Source organism: Gymnoscopelus braueri (assembly GCF_963280865.1).
Source record: "Gymnoscopelus braueri genome assembly, chromosome: 18".
NCBI classification, from domain to species: domain Eukaryota; kingdom Metazoa; phylum Chordata; class Actinopteri; order Myctophiformes; family Myctophidae; genus Gymnoscopelus; species Gymnoscopelus braueri.
In genome coordinates, this window is record NC_137618.1 from 20405441 (window position 1) to 20423005 (window position 17565).

The 17565-nt window shown below is 42.3% G+C and overlaps 1 protein-coding gene across 2 annotated transcripts in view; it reads left to right on the plus strand.

The window, feature by feature from the left end:
- The first annotated feature begins 3878 nt into the window (after positions 1-3878).
- fn1a (fibronectin 1a) overlaps positions 3879-17565 on the plus strand; it is a 54076-nt gene continuing 40389 nt past the window's right edge. For both annotated transcript variants that reach the window (XM_080412765.1, XM_080412766.1), the window contains exons 1-9: positions 3879-4261; positions 5371-5496; positions 6059-6196; positions 6977-7108; positions 7627-7764; positions 8695-8853; positions 10052-10225; positions 11439-11621; positions 12033-12209. In XM_080412765.1, coding sequence (XP_080268891.1) covers positions 4063-4261; positions 5371-5496; positions 6059-6196; positions 6977-7108; positions 7627-7764; positions 8695-8853; positions 10052-10225; positions 11439-11621; positions 12033-12209 — 1426 coding nt within the window. In that variant the 5' untranslated portion in view covers positions 3879-4062. The remainder of the gene's footprint in view (positions 4262-5370; positions 5497-6058; positions 6197-6976; positions 7109-7626; positions 7765-8694; positions 8854-10051; positions 10226-11438; positions 11622-12032; positions 12210-17565) is intronic.

The window sequence follows — 17565 nt, forward strand, 5'->3', positions numbered from 1 at the left end:
TTCCAAACTTAGGACCAAGTTCCGTAAGACTGGTGAAGTCAAAGACAGACTGCAAAGTGGTCATTCCAGGAAGACAACACCCCTGACGGCTGCAACCCACGACTTATACAGCCCTGGGTAGGCCACCCAGCCTGGCTGAGAGATGCGCTCTGCACCCCTTTCTAGCTGATAATGTGTAGATACTTATCAATACTGGGGCGATGGCCGTTGGGAACGCATGCCCTTCCAGGTTATGCAGTACCTGTTGTAACTCTTGTCAGAGTACTTAGTGCTGTACTCTTTACCTGTTACTTAGTGCAGTGCAGTACGAATTAACCAGTCTATGACCTAAGTACTACGTCATATTGACGACATCAGGGATCTCCATATATGGGCATAAAAGGGACACTAACAGACAGACACACACACACACACTCAGATTTCCTGTATCTATAGATGGATTCTGGACAACCGCTGATCCGACCAACTTCCCACCTGGCAATGCGCTCCCTCAGGTTCTTGACGATGCACGGGTTTCCGATCTACTTCCATTTTGAAGTAGATCGGTCAGACGGTTCTTCAGATATGCGGGGGACACACAGACACACAGACACACAGATTTCATGCATGCATGCATATCACTGTAGCTCAATGTAAAAGGTTGAAGGAATGCAATTCTCCCACTAAATTAAGACTGAAGTTTTTGTGTCATTTTAAAATGTATTTTGGCTTAGGTTTTAGACAGATAACGGATAATTAATTCAGCTAACTGTCTGAAAGCCTTTTCAGTTGCACAGGGAACCACACCGTTATTAGACTCTGTCTTGTTTTGTTAAGCTTTTTCAATGTTGAAGGAAATCAATACCTCAACATTAAGCTATGCCTAAATAAAGCTAAGTGAGTGATGTTGACCATGCCAAGTTGGATACTATCCCAACATATTTGCTACCTCTTATTGAGATTGAGCATAATCACAACAGTGTAATAATTAAACAGACCCACCTCACCATTAGCTAATGAATAGAAGGTCAGGGATCCACCATGCAAAGTTGGCTTTCTATCACAATAGAGTCACTGCAATAAAGACCTTGGACGTATAAACACTTTCCAGACAGTGAAACATTGCTACTGGAGGCTTTCCAGATGCTGACGCCATGTGACCTAATTCCTCCAGATCTCTGCTCACTTGTGTAAACCTATAGGCAATATCCTGCATAGCTCTGATGTCCTGCAGAAGCCTTGCTCAACAAAAACCCAATTTCAGAACCTGATACCTCAAAGTGGGGGCCTCCAGGGGGGAGCAATTGGAAGAGTGAGAGAAAAGAAAATCATACCAAATATGATATTTTTTAAATATCAATTCATAAGGTTATTGTGCCATGCAGTTTCAACCTGGTGTCCCTTTGTAGGCATGTCATTATTGTAAGACATTTCAGAATTTTCGCAAACATGTTCCAAAATAGCGAAAATAGCAGATCTGCAAGCTCACAACGTGTCACATCATTGTCTCCACCAGGCCGAAGGCATGGCCGAGATGATGTTTTGCAACCCGTCCGTCCGTCCGTCCGTCCGTCCGTGTGTGTGACCGTCTGTGAACAGCTAATCTCCGGCACCGCTGGCTTGATCGCAGCAAAACTGTGCACAGCACACACTCCCTGGATGCCAGAGCAGAACGGGGGCCTGTTACAGCGCCACCAGAAGGCCAATTTTTGCAAAACCATTTTTTTGACAGTAGCCTACTCCTACAGATCTCTATAGTCATTAAACGAAATGGTCATTCCGAACATTGCCGGCCCACAATAACCTACCTGACCTGTGCTCCAAGGAGCAGTTTTTCTAGTTCATTTCTGATTTTTTCTAAAGCCATTTTGCAATGAGGGGCTGCAACCAGGCTAAGGCTATTTTGGGGGTCCATGGCATGAAAATGTGTCTTATGTTGCAGTTATATCTTGGTTATTTGGTGTATCTTGGTGTCATATATGGCAGGCTACTGTGTTCTTACATTACGTCAAATAATGTAATACACTATATCAAATAATTTATTTCAAAATGGTGGTTTATAAAGCATTGAATGGTTTATGGCCAAAATACATTTCTGATCTTGTTCTATATCTTGTATCATCCAGACATCCAGAAAAAAAGAATATATATTTGCACTGTAATTTTATTCTATATGTTTCTGTAATTTTACTTATTTTAGTTTTTATTGCACTAAATGCTCTTTATTTAATGCTTAATGTTTTATCTAAAGCTCTTTGAATTGCCTTGTTGAAATGTGAGACACAAATAAACTTGCCTTGTCCAAAGAGATATTCACACCTTTGAAGTCAGGGATCAGACCATGGTCTTTGTTAGGCATGACTGTATCCTAGGTGGTGAGATAACAAACACTGGAAGGACATGACTAATGATTTAATTGTAATAATCAAATTAGGGGAGTTCCTGACCTGAAACAATTTGGGTACTGAACCAGGGTGTAACAAGAAAAGTGGCAGTCAAATTATGCAATGTTTTTGCAGGACAGTTTATTTACACACACAACATCAAGTAAAATAAAGTGGGAGGCAGTGCATGGTTGTTGTTATTTTGTGATCATCAGATCGTAGCCAATCTGATCTAAAGATACTATAAAGTTTGCTTTGCTGCTGTCTCTGATATAGGCCATGGCATACTGAGTAGTAGACTTAATGGAATTTACATTAGCTGCCCAATAAAATAGTAGTTGTTGTATGGTAATAAGAGCTGTCACTTTGAAATGTGTATTAGACCTATTGACCAACCGTTGACGCATAGTGAACTCTGATGGTGCGTGGGGTAGCCAGTGCAGTGGTGTAAAGTAACTAAACTCAAGTACTGTACTTCAGTACGATTTTGAGGTACTTACTTTAATGGAGTATTTCCAAATTTCTGTACTTTTACTTCTACTCCACTAGGCTACATCTCAGAGGAAATGTTGTACTTTTACTCCACTGCAATTATTTGAAAACTTTAATGAGTATTACTTTGTATATTTTGATTATTATTACAAAACTAACATTAATTATACTTCAGCCCTACATAAATTTCGGCCAATTGAAAATGGCCAATGTACAAGCTCACAATGTGTCGCCATGCAACACATTGTGAGCTTGAAGATCTGCTATTTTCTGCATAATGAGTACTTTCTACTTTTGGTACTTTAAGTACATTTTGATACCAATACTTTTGTACTTTTACTCAAATCAATTTAGAATTCAGGACTTTTACTTGTAACAGAGTATTTCTACAGTATTGATACTTTTACTTATAAGTAAAAAATGTGAGTACTTTTTCCACCACTGCTTTCTTTCTCTTTGTTGGACCTCCCTCCTCCTTCATGAACCCATGAAAGCTATGCCCAGATAAATCACTCCCACAGACTGGTGCGCTGCTAACCAGGGTTGCCAGGTTTTACGAGAGAAACAGGCAACCAGCTCTATGAAAAAAGAAGCGAGCCCTTCTACATTGGCTATTTGAAAATAGCAGATAAACAAGCTCACAACGCGTCACGACGCGTTATAGATCATGCAGATCTGCTTTTTTTTTTTTTTTACTTAAAGAAATTTAGAAAAATGTGGAATATTTTTTGAAACATTTACAACACAAATCTTGTATGGCATTACATATTTTCAGATGGGGGGGGGGGGGGGGTCCGCAGACTAATCTACATGTTCATTTGGGAAAACCACATTGGGAAACAAGCCCAAATAAGTAACTACAACTTAGTAACACTTTAGAAACAAGCCCCAAAAAACTCAACCCGCAACAAGCAACTTTACACAAAAACAATCCCAACGTCGCTTATAAGAAGCGGACATGGCAACGCCGCTGCTATAACCTAACCTGCGCGGAGCGCACACACACACACGGGTCGGAGAGACAGGAGGAGAAGAACGGACTGCATGGGGGACAGTTAGTTTGAAAATACACTGGAACCAACAACAGACTGACTGCAGACTGACTGCTCTCCTTCGCCCGTAAAAAAGGGGAATCATCTTGCGGTAGATTTAGATCTTGTAGACTACATTATTCTGCAGTGATCGTGTGGTTCTTCCAGCATCGATCATGTCCAGCAGCCCCATGGCACCCATCGGCAGGGTGCTGATGGCACCCATCGGCAGGGTGCTGATGGCACCCATCGGCAGGGTGCTGATGGCACCCATCGGCAGGGTGCTGATGGCGCTCTGCGTCGCCACCTCGGTGCACTGCATGCCGAGAGAGAGAGAGGCTGCGCTGCAGCATCAAGTGCCCTCGGTCTCCCAAGGTAAGCTTTTGGAGCTTTTTCCTTTTATGAGCTAATTTTAGGCAAAATTGGCACTTTGTTGTGGCTATGATCGTTGCATTATGATTGATTGATTGATTGATTGAATACTTTATTAGCAGTTTGCAACAAAAAAAAGCACAGGAAAGTACAGTTCCATACTTGTCTGCTATTGAGGATTTTAAACCCAAGAAAGCACCATGGCTTGTTTCCATTGTGATCAACGTATGCATACGTTAATATTATATATTGTTATATATGGTTTATTATTTGGGATCATTTTGGCATCAGTGCTTTATTAAAATATCATAGGAAAATCCTGCACTCGCAAAAAAAAGGAGAAGAAGTCATTTCCTAGATGAAAAGGTAATCTGAGACGTTCAGGGGGCTGACATTAATCAAAATGACTTGCGACGGTGCTTGGAGGAGAAAGAAAAATAGAAATACAACTCTGGTTTCTGTAATTGTCCCTGTGACCCTGTCCCAAGTTAAACTGTTAACCTGGCAACATTATAGGCTTCATTTCACAGTCCTGCATTAAGGCTATAGTCATGCAATTAAAACGTTTTATTCCATTTGAGATCTCTATAAGTGCCAAGTGGAGTCAAATATCTCATGGTGGCATTGCAGCTCATAGAAAGGGTAGCTAAAACTGTGCGTGTGTGTGTGCGTGTGGAGATGGGGGTGGGGTGGGGGGGCTGGAGAAGGGTGTAATAAGTACATGGGGGGAGGGAGGAAGTCCTTTCCCATTCTCCCCCCCCTCTCTAGTCTATGATCCCCTCCTAAATCACACCCTGCCTAGTTCCTGCTCCCTAATTAATACTTTGTTGTACAACCATGTGATAATAATGTTATTTTCCGCGTGTTTATAAGTTACATTCAGAACAGAGGCCAGTGTTATTTGAATGATAGACAAAACCCCCTTGATAACCTGCAATGGACTGAAATAATATATTATATATTTTTTCCAGCAAATTATTTCATAGAAATTGCAGTATAGCCATCAATACAAATGATAAATACATGAACCCATTAAACTCCAGGTAAGAAGTGTAATTTGTTCCGTGACCCTAATCCATAGCTATGTTGTTTTGTGTGTTCCTCCCTCTCAGATGGCTGTATAGAGAATGGTAAATTCTATGGTCTTAATGAGCAGTGGGACCGACCATACTTGGGCAGCACGCTGATCTGTACCTGTCATGGAGTTGCTGGCATCAAGTGTAAAAGCAAACCTGAAGGTTAGTTCTTATCTTTGTGTCCATGTACTTACAGTCAATGTGTGTGTCTGTCTCTGTGTGTGTCTGTCTCTTCTGTGTGTATATATTAGATTTCCTGTCTCTCTACAAGAACAAGACCCTCCTTCACAGACATTATTCCTCAATTCAATTAAAACTCCTCCTGCCACCCACACTATGCAACACATGCAGTCGTTGCTTACTGTACATTCGTCCCTGCACTTAATCACAACTTGCTTTCATCCACTTTCAACCTTTTGGGTAGTCATTATATTGTCAAAAATATAAAAAAATATTCAAAAGCTTTTAGCAAAAATTGCCGATCTACAAGCTCACAAAGCATCGCAATATGACGTGTTGTGAGCTTGTAGATCAGCTACTTTCGCTATTCCTTGTAGGAGAATGATATAGTGCGAGTGGGTCACAGCTTTTGGCAGACGTAAGAAGGGGGGGTCTCCCCTCCACCTCGTCTCCAATCAACCCTCTGCTGCTCCCCCTGATTCCATCTGTGTCATCATGTGACCCATTCATGCTCTTATCTCACCGCCCTGATCTCTCCCTGTAGCGGAGGAGACGTGCTACGATAAGATCAACCAGAAGTCTTACACTGTGGGAGAGACGTACGAGCGACCCAAAGAGGGCATGATCTGGGACTGTACCTGCATCGGCTCTGGAAAGGGAAAGATCAGCTGCACCATTGCCAGTAAGTTGTGTGTGTGTGTGTGTGTGTGTGTGTGTGTGTGTGTGTGTGTGTGCATGTTTCTGTGCCTTTATGTGTGTCCTTGTGTGTGCTTATCCCAGAAGAGGCTGTCCCCTTGCCAGTAAGTGGTTAAGTAGCGTAGACCAGCTAAAATGACCATAACTCATTGAGAATGTATACGCCTGCATGTGTTGCGGTGTCCCAGACGGACAGTTGCCAATGAGCAGAAAAAGTTTTTTTTAGACCACCAGACTGCTTAATCTCCAGATTCTCCAGCAATCTCCAACTGGGGCAATGCAACTGTTTACAGACTATCTGTGTGGTTAGGTAATGGGAGGAATGGATCTTGGCTATGTGTTTCTTACTCTTGATTTATACTGCATCTACCACATGAACCCTAACCCTACCCTATTCTGGGGGAAGGCATTTGGCAGAAATAGCAGATTTAAAAGCTTGCGACGTGACACATTGTGAGCTTTTAGACTGGCTATTTTTCAGTGGCGATATAAAGTGTAGAGTAAAAACCAGAGGGGGTCTAGTATAGAGCCCTGGGGGGACTCCTGTCAATGAAGTATACTGCGGTTTTATTTCATCCCCTCTCTCACCTTTTTAAAGGTTTTTTTGCGCATTCCTAAGCCAATAAGTTTATGACCGGCGGTCTCTCCGCTAGGAGAATCAAAGGAGACTCTTTGAGTCCCCTACCGGATACATTAGCATCTTTCCGCCAGTCATCAAATGACTTTAACACTTAGTTTATCATTTTTATTCTTTCCCCTCCCACAGATCGCTGTCACGAGGGCGGGGCTTCCTATAAGATTGGCGACACCTGGAGGAGACCCCACGAGACAGGAGGCTACATGTTGGAGTGTGTGTGCCTGGGGAACGGCAAGGGAGAGTGGACCTGCAAACCCGTCGGTGAGCATAACGTCACTCGACTCACTCACTGACTCACTCGCTCACTATCATTTCAGTTAGTTGGACAATTGGCTGAATCAGCGATTTTCATGTTAACCCATTCAATCCGGGAACACATCTGTCTGTGTCATTTTAGATTTCTTTGGCTATTCAAAAATAGCAGATCTACAGGACCATAGTGCGGCACCGAGTGTGTATATATATATATATATATATATATATGTATATATATATATATTTTGTTCCAGGGACCTCCAGAAGCAAAGTTACAAATGTTGGCTTTAAAAATATATATATTCCAAGATTTGCACAAATGTTCAACCTTTTAAAAAAATAGCAGATCTACAAGCTCATAGCGCGGCACTCGGTGCTGCGCTATGAGCTTGTATATCTGCTATTTTTGAATAGCCAGTATAAAAGTATAGAAAAATGTTAGCTCAAATCTAAAATGACACAGACTAGGTTCCCGGATTGAATGGGTTCATATATCTGGCCCTAACTGACTCGTCTCTCGCCAGCTGAGCGTTGCTACGACAACACGGCGGGGACGTCCTACGTGGTCGGGGAGACGTGGGAGAAGCCCTACCAGGGCTGGATGGTGGTGGACTGTACCTGTCTGGGAGAGGGGAGTGGCCGTATCACCTGCACATCCAGAAGTAAGAAGGAGTAGGGTAGTGAACTCAGCCGTTTGTGACATATTGTAGAGTCTGAATACAAGACCCAGTTTCGCTTCTCTCTCTTGTGGTTCAGCATCTGTGAAAAGACCATGACCGTTTAATCATGGATGTGATTTGGTTTTCTTGATATCTCTATTGTGGATTTATGCCTCATATTCTTTTTTTGCCTTCCCCTTTTCAACCACAATCTCCTTTGATTGGATTATTTTGTTTGCGTGTACCTGTCACAACAAGAAAGGGAGAGTTGGGAAACCAAGAGCTGCACACAATGGGAGATGTGAAATTGATTTGCTTCTGGACTCTATTTTGGAATGAGTCACGTGCGCCTACACACACACACACACACACACAGCAGCTGGATTACATTCTAGTCGCCCTCTTATGAGTGCCACTGGCACTAGCCACACTACGCACACGCACACACTAACCTTACTGGCAGGGCTAAGGGAAAACGGTAGTGCGTGTTTTGTTGAAGGATTTTAACGGCCTGTGGTGGAAAGATCCACTGGCCGTGTTTCCAATTAGAACCGTTGCTTACTTACGTTTGCTTCCTTAACGATTCTGCCTCATGTGAGAGATGAGAAGGAGAGTCATTTCCCTGCTTGTTGTCATTATTATGAGACTTCAGGGTGGCCCGCAGCCATTGCATTTTACGACAGAGACTGATTGTCAACAGTGTGCTACCACTTGCAACTGAAAACAGTGTGTGTGCACGACATGACGCTGTTGACATGTACACACACCTAAAGCACCAAAACACACACACATACACACACACACACAATTTTTGTTGCCTCTTTCTCATCCCTTTCTCCTCCTAGATTATTGTATCAACCAGGATGCACTTTGCCTTTCTACCACGCCTCTTGCTCTCTCCCTCAATTAAATCTCTGTTTAACCCTCTTTTAGATCGTTGCAATGACCAGGACACCTTGTCGTCGTACCGTATTGGAGACACCTGGACTAAGACAGACTCCAGGGGTCACCCGCTGCAGTGTCTGTGCACGGGGAACGGACGAGGAGAGTGGAAGTGCGAGAGACACGCCTCTCTGCACACCGTAGGACTGGGTGAGAGCTGGATTGTGTTGTTGGCTTCTTGTTGTTATGCGGAGAGACAAACACATACCGCAGAGATAGAGTAAGGGGAGAGAGAGACCGACAGAGGGACACAGAGAGAGAGGGAGAGAGAGAGAGATACGGAGCGAGAAAGCACTTCAGACAAACAGGGGCCAGAGGTAAAACGAGCCAAGGGAAAGTTGAAGTGCTGAAGTGTAGGAGACATGCCTCCTCCCCTCCCCATCACAGGATGGGGAGCGAGAGAGAGATAAGCCCGATTTATACTTCATCACACAACTGAAACAGCCGATCTACAAGCTCACAATGCGATACGGATGCGGCGCGTTGTGAGCTTGTGGATCTTCCGTTTTTGTTGCGCGACACCGTCGTGCGACGGAGCATAAATTATGCAATAGGAAAAGATAGAGGGCGCGAGAAGGGAGATATGGCATGTGGGAAAGGCCAAAGGGAGGGTAACAAACATGCCTGAAATTATTATTGTGAGTGAGATGGAAAAATAATTAAAGAAATGAAATGTGTCTGACGGACAAAGAGTTAATTGTGGGGATATATCATTTCCAGCAATTTACAGGCAAGTTATGTTGTATAAATCAAATGCAGACATATTATTCTAGTGTGTTATGCAACCCTAACAATTGAGGCAGGATAAGGACATATGCAGGTGCTTGTTCTACAATTTCTGACACATACGTAATAATGAAATCATCTTACTCTTTTATGTTTCTAGCTGATGCATGGTACTGATACAGTTCGTTGAAAAAGAAAATGCATTATCATAGTCCCATTATCGTTTGTACCGGCACCTAAATTATTATGGAACTGTAATGAAATATTTTCTTTGCTTTCTGTCATGTCAACTTATTGTCTGTTGGTATAGCATACTGTAAAGAATAATGTATTTTCACACCAGAGAGCGGTTGTAGCTATTTTGCATTATTCTCTTGAGGATACAAAACGACACACCCTGTGAGCAACAATGCTGAGAGCAAACAACCCATTATCTACCATTGGTGAACTAAAGGGTGGGAAAAAAGCCTAGTTCAGAAAAACAACCTAATTTATACTGAAATAATGTTGCTTTATCTCGCCATGTCACGACTGTTATTTTAGTCATTAGTTGTCCGTTTTTATGTAGCCATGCGTAGTTCTCCTGTACTATTGCTAATTCAACTTCTGTGTCACAATTCAGGCACCAGTGTCATCACCAACATCCAACCTGCGCTAGCTGTGCTGCCCCAGGAGGGAGCCTGTCGGACGGACGCAGGTATGACTTACTCCTTGGGCCAGCGCTGGATGAAGAACCAGGGAACTAAGCAGATGATCTGTACCTGTCTGGGCAACGGAATCAGCTGTGAGGAATGGGGTGAGAGATGCTGTGGTTTTATTGTTACTCAACCATGCAAGTTGCACGTTTGCACAATGGCACTGTCTGCAATCACTCAATTGAAATTTCCACAACTAGACAACTTGATTAAGATTAATCACACATTTGTTTTGCTGCAAGAGGCCTGGGGGAGTAGTTGTTGTGGGAGGGATGATTACACATATTCACACATGGAAACTACGCACTACTCAAGGTCACTTTAGCCACATTATACTGGTTCAACTCGACCCTATTCGCTTTTGGTACCAGGTACTTAGTTTTTCCACTACAAACAATGCAGCTGGTCATCATAGCAGCAATGCAGCTGGTCATCATAGCGATGGGGCATGACAACGCGGTGGCGTCATCTTTAAAGTGACGCACACAGGAACAATAAAGGATATCTTGGGTCATGGCATATGTAGCTGTTGTAGGTTGCCATTTAATTGAGTAGTCGAGTGAATAAAAACTAATTGCAGTTGCGTGTTTGTTTGTTACTCACTCATACAAGTATGTGCAGCAAAATGTTGGCATGACATATGCTCTGCAGACTATGCTATCAATACAAAAGAAGATATAAGACAAGCTTAGCTTGGCTATTTAAAAGTGCCGGTTTTGCGCGAGATGTCACACAGTTATTATTCCAGTAGTCTGCAGTGTTTTTGATTGATTGATTGAATACTTTCTTCAGAAATGTAAACAGCACTTGGTACAGTAAGACATTAAGGCTAAAAGGATAACACAAAAAGGGACTTGTTTCCATTGTGGTCCTATGCATTCAATTGTTTGTATTTCATGTAAACTTTTCATAGCGCCTCAGCTCTCTTGGAACCTAAATGGCAGTCATACTAGAAAATTGCCGGGTTCTAGCCACAACCTTTGCCTGATGGAAAGTTTAAAAAAGGCGTGTAGAGTTGAGTCGAGATGATCCGGTATCATGCAGTGGAAAAGTGCGTGTTGGTTAAGGGAGTGGTTCTCGAAGTGGGGTCCGGGGAACCCCAGGGGTTCTTGAGGGTGTTCCATGGGGACCCCAGCAAAATGTGTTAATATAGCATCAAAATCTGTTTTAAACCCTATATACATTGGTTATTTGAAAATAGACGATATACAAGCTCACAACGTGTTAACGCTTTGGGCACTTGTAGATCTGCTATTTCTTTTTTAAACAAAACGTTTCTATCTCTGATTCTCTGTGTCATTCTCTCCATGGCAGAGGGACCAGCTCCAGTGTACGGTGGTAACTCTGGAGGTCAGCCCTGTGTGTTCCCTTTCGTGTACAAGGGAAACACCTATCACTCCTGTATTTCTGAGGGACACAGCGATGGACAGCTGTGGTGCTCCACCTCCTCTGACTATGAGACGGACCAGAAATACTCCTTCTGTACAGAGAAAAATGGTAAGACATAGTGGTTATGATGATGGTGATGATGATGATTATGATGGTGATGGGATTTTTCTGTGGCGCATATGGATCAGTAATGTGGATGAGATCAGAAATATTCTACGGGTCTTTTAACAACTTTCAACATGGTGTCAATATTTTGGTGATTATAGAAAAGTGTATCTTTTTTAAAAGTTCAATAATAGTAAAACATAGCTTGTAGATTTGCTATTTCACTCTTTTTGCACAACACTGTGGTACAGCGTGTTTTATGAGAATACAAAATAGTGCTTTAGTGGTTAAATCCAACATTGCTGAGAATGATAATACTTAATAATGACTATGAGACTGGCCAGACGTTTTCCCATGGCGGACATTTCACTACTTGGTATCTGATCTGTCTTGCTCCCTTTTAAACTTCAACAGTGATGGTGGCGACGCGAGGCGGCAATTCTAACGGCGCCCTGTGCCAGTTTCCCTACATGTACAACGGGCGCAACTACACTGACTGCACCGCTGATGGCCGCCGAGATGGCATGAAATGGTGTGGGACCACCGTCGACTATGATGGAGAGCAGCGCTTTGGATTCTGTCCCATGGCTGGTAAGTGTGTTTGAGAGAGACACAGACAAGACTCCAACTAAGTCGTGCTGACGGTTGAAGTAGTGTGATAATACCTGGAATTTATATAGCGCTTTTCTGAGTACTCAAAGTCGCTTTACAAAGCTAAACTAAGTAGAACACAATCAAAACAAAACAACTTTAATAAGAAAATACAGAGAATAAATGATGAAGATCAATTTACAACACACACACTGTGTGTGTGTGTGTGTGTGTGTGTGTGTGTGTGTGTGTGTGTGTGTGTGTGTGTGTGTGTGTGTGTGTGTGTGTTGGATGGGGGGTTATATTGTATCTTAAGAAGAGGGAGAAATTAGCGCATTCAAATTATGCCACCACCACTGAATCATTACTGACACTAGCCTGCTAGCCGTGGTGGCAGCTAGCATCATTAGCATGGCACCATCCCTCCCTGTCTGGACAATTACAATCAAGGCATTTAGCAGTCGACGCTCTTATCCAGAGCGACATACAAGCGCGAGGTAGATCAGACTAAGGGCAAAACAAACAAGTAAAGAGGGTTGTTATCAGGATAAGAATGAAAGAAAACAAAGGATGTGTTGTGTTGTTGTTTAGGTGTCAATTAGTTCCCCATGAGTGACAATAGGTGCCAAGAACAGTGAAGCACCAGGGGGTCTTTGACACTCATGTCTGTGAAGTGATAATGACGATGTCGTCAGGTTGGAGCACTGGGAAAGGGTAGACTGGTTAATCCAATTTGATTTAGAGGACATTTCATATAGTGTTTATATGACATATCTGTATATTAGAGTACCGGTATGTTAGTAAAACCATCTGCAGTTGTTGGAAGTGGTCTCCCCGCTCTTCCATTTAGAAATGTAGACCCTGGTGTCAGGTATAGGACAATAAATGTATTTAAAGCAGACGGAGCACTGAAGATGCTTTGCCATCTTTATTGTAGTTAGGACATGGTGGTAATAACCTTTTCTCCATCTGAATGAAATGAAGAGAAAAACATTGTAACTCTTCACGTGAGGTCTTTGTGTAAAGTAATGGAAATGTAGCTATTAGACCTGTCACAATTATTACATAATCGCCTAATCGATAATCATAATATTTTTTTGCATAATCGTCATAATCATTACCATGTTGAAAAATTTTAATATATTTTCAAACATTGAAATTTATTTATCACGTCGTGACACGTTTTGAGCTTGTAGATCGGCTAATTCCACTCAGCTATTTCCACTATGAATTAATAGCGAATATAATAATAATAATAAATACAAAAATGGAAAGTATAAAAGCAATTAAATATGTATGTTATTTGTCATATCTGCCTTGTGCAACTTTTGTTTTGAAGCCTAAAAGCCAAAAATAAATGACATTTACATTCATATGTTCCGGTGTTCGACGTCAAACACAGTTAATTGTCAACTTAAATTATTTAACCGTGACAGCCCTAGTAGATGTGTGTTTAAGCAGTGTCACAGTTTGTCGTAGGTGTGAGACCATGCAGAGTGGTCACCACAGGACGGCGTCTTTGACGTTGATTAGATAGTGTCTGCTAGAGAGTCGTCAAAACCTTTTACATGGTAATGTCTTACACCACAAGAAGCAAGTGATCTAGCTACTGGCGGCGTGTTCAACTTTTAGGCTCGTCTGGGTATCTGACATTATAAATCAAGCATACCTCAGAGAGTTCAAACAATTGAAAAGGCTATTTATAATCTGGTCTGCTACAGAGGTATGCCAGTGTGCACAGAATGCAAGTATACACCTGTGTCCAATTTGAAGAGACAGTGGTTTGCAAGCTTTTTCTCACAAGCTCAGATTTTCAGAAGAACTTTTGTCGGCCTAAACAAAAATCTGCCGTAGTTTTATTCTAATTGTGCAGAATGTAGGAAATATCTAATTTTACATGTCAAATATGTATTTGACATTTCTTAAAGACCTAAATCAATCTTCTTGCAATGAACCTTTGGGTACCCAGTTAAAAAAAACAGAGCCTTTAGAAACAAAACAAATACACTACAAAGTTCAAAGTCAGGGTACAGCGTTGCTGATAAACACTTGGGGTACTTTTGACACTGAAGACTTCAGAGAGCCTGTCTAAACAAACATAGTACGTACTTGGAATGGTAGTTGGTGTTGTCTGTCTGTTTACAATCATACTTTAGGGAGATTTGCTTTGTTTCGTACAGAACTCGCAATGAGTGAACAGGAAGGTGCTTCAGTGGTACACGTCACTGCATTGAACCGAAGACTTTTCCATTACTAGTCACTGACTCCAGACACCCTAACTACTCCTAATTTCTCACCTCTGGTCATTATTTTGTGTGATGACTGAAATGGTGGAAATCTCTTATAAATCATCTCATTAAAAAGGCCACTTACGCTACTGGCTTTCCATACAGAAATTTGAAAATGCTTAACCACTTAGCCCTATTTTGTATACTTTGTCATACGACAGTGTTGCATGGCGAAAATAGCCGATGTACAGCCCATAGATTTGCTATCTTCGCTATTTGTGAACAACTTTGAAGCTTTTCACCGTCAAAGTGTGAGCTCATTTTGGTTTCCCTTTTTCATCAAAATGAACGATGACTGCATGGGCCTCAACCCCACTAACCTGCCCTTCCGGAGGGAGCCCTTCAAAGTACTTTGTACTGTAGAAACAGAAGCTGGACGTCTATGAATGACTCGCTTCTGCTCCAAGAGGGTTCACTTAACCCATTGAGACCGGGAACGCATCTGTGTCATTTTTTAGATTTCTTTGGGCTATTCAAAAACAGCAGATCTACAAGCTCATAGCGTGGCACCGAGTGCCGCTATTTTTGAAAAATCATGAACAATTTTGTGCAAATCTTGGAATATATATATATTTTTTAAAGCAAACATTTGTAACTCAAATCTTTGCTTCTGGGGATTCTACCAATGTCTTGATTTCTGATATAGAAACGTATGTTTCTATATCAGTGGTTCTCAAGGACCCCCAAAATGATATGTATTTGGCCGCGGACCCCCATCTCAAAGTGTTTTGTTCCAGGGACCCCCCAGAAGCAAAGAATAGTTAAAAATGTTCGCTTTAAAAATATATACCAATATATCAAAGATTTGACACATTTTCACGATTTTATTTTTCAAAAAATAGCAGATCTATAAGCTCGTAGTGCGGCACTCTGTGCCGCGCTACGAGCTTGTAGATCTGCTATTTTTGCATAGCCAAAGAAAGCAAAAAATGATACACAGATGCGTTCCCGGTCTTAATGGGTTAACACTACTCAAAACTATACAACCTTACTTACAGTAGTGTCAGATGTTTATGACTTGGCTCTCTTCCGTTGCATTTTAATTCAAATCTGCTATCATTATAGTTTACGTTAGTTTGCAATAAATCTGTTTTGCCCCAAGAGACCAGCTTTAGTAGTTCCCACAGCTGGTGTTTACGCTGCAATGACCGACCAGTTATGAAGCCTTAAGTGGCCACTTTATGAGTCATTAAGCGAATGGGGGAATTACCCCACGAAAGGAAAGAGCAGATTCTCTATAAAGGGGTAAATGGAGAGCATGCTGCTGGTTCTCACAGCAGAACTGGGTTCAGGCCAGATACTGTACATCCAGACCCTAGATAACCCTAGATAGCTGTATGGGGCTAAAACAGGTCAAGAACGAGAGGACGGGCCCCATCTGAAGCTCTGACGAGCTCCAGACCCACCATCAGACAGAACATTATGGAGCGGGGAAAAACAATCCAAGCTTAACTAGAGGTCAAAGCCAATAAAGCCTGACCCTACGCAGACAAGCAGACTCCACCCTATAGCGGAAGTCTTGTGTGTCGTTTGTATAATGTCTGTGAGAATACAATAATGGTTAGAATTACAAAGAAATCCCATCAAAGCAGAGAGGCTGTGCTGGTCCCGTAGCTCATCCAGAACGGATCATTATATGAGCTAGAGCATGAGTCCATATGTAAGCCATATGCAAATGGCCACCGAGAGCACTTGTTCATGATTACAAACCTATGTAAGATCATAGGAATAAACATATGAGTTCTGGTTCCAGCTTAGATTTGCCCTTTAATGTACTAGCTGGCCTGATTAGGTCCAGATCCTGGCACACCCATGTCCACGGGTTTCTAGTCAGTCAGTATTGCAGCTGAAGGACGTAAATAATGCATTATAAATAAACCTAACTAACTACTATGCTGCAGTAACAGAAACAAACCCTGATCCTTTTAGCTCTTAACAGTGCATTGTTGTACCACGCACTTGTTCTTTACGAGGGGACTTACTGAAGGAATTCACCCTCACAGTGGTTTCACCGCTGCCCTTATGCCAATCTATTGAACATGTATCTGATAACTTAACATAAGTTTAATTGTTGTAGAACTTGGATGTCACACTTGGAGTCCATCCTTTTAACCCTAATGCAGATCAGATTATATATTGTATTGATCCCCCAGAGGGGAAACTCAAACATTATCATTGAAGCTTGTGCAGGTGAAGACGACAATTACCATCTGTATCCAACATAATACAAAAGGTGCATTAAAATATGTTTATTATCTGGGCAGCTAACCCAACTCAGCGTCCTAAAGATCCCTAGTCCCTTTCTTCCTGACGTGGTATCAGTCTTAGCCTTAATGTGGTGCCAAGTGCCAACCCCACCCCAGAAGGATTGAGCGCCAGTAATCAAAGTTGGTCGGCTAAGGATCAGATCCTCCCTGGCAGAGAGAAAGACCCTGGCTGGGTTCCAATACAGCTGCATCTGCCCTGTATGTTCCTATACTCTCTCCATCTCTAGTCCTCCTCCTCTCTGGACTGACATACCCTCCCTGGGTTCACAGACGGTCAAAAGACACAGGCGTGTGCGTGTACACAAAATGCAACTCTGTCTGCTGCCTGCTTTCCATCAGAGAGATATGTTTACTGTCACATACAAACACACTTGGCAGATGCATGCATACATATGCACCTCTGCCTACACACACACACACGGAGAGAAATAGGTGCTTGAACTTGTACGCACACACGCGCGCACACACACTCACACAAAGCTGACCTGTCTAAGCTTGCCGCTCCCGACCACACAAACTTTCTATCTGTCCTGATACAAACTACCCCTCTCCTTTTAATGAATGGAGAGCATGTAGAGAACACACATCTGTTTCTAGCTTTCATCCAAGGGAAAGTTTCTCTCCAAATGGACACAGGTGTTGCGTGGTGGTTGTGGTATATCTGTAGGCTAAGTTAACGAGCACCAAGGGGGTAATTGACTTTTTTCAATAATGTACTTTGTTTATTCGACACATCGCCCAGCTTGACTATTCAGCAGCGGTCTGTAGAGCGCAACCTACAGTATATATCGGTTTGGCGAA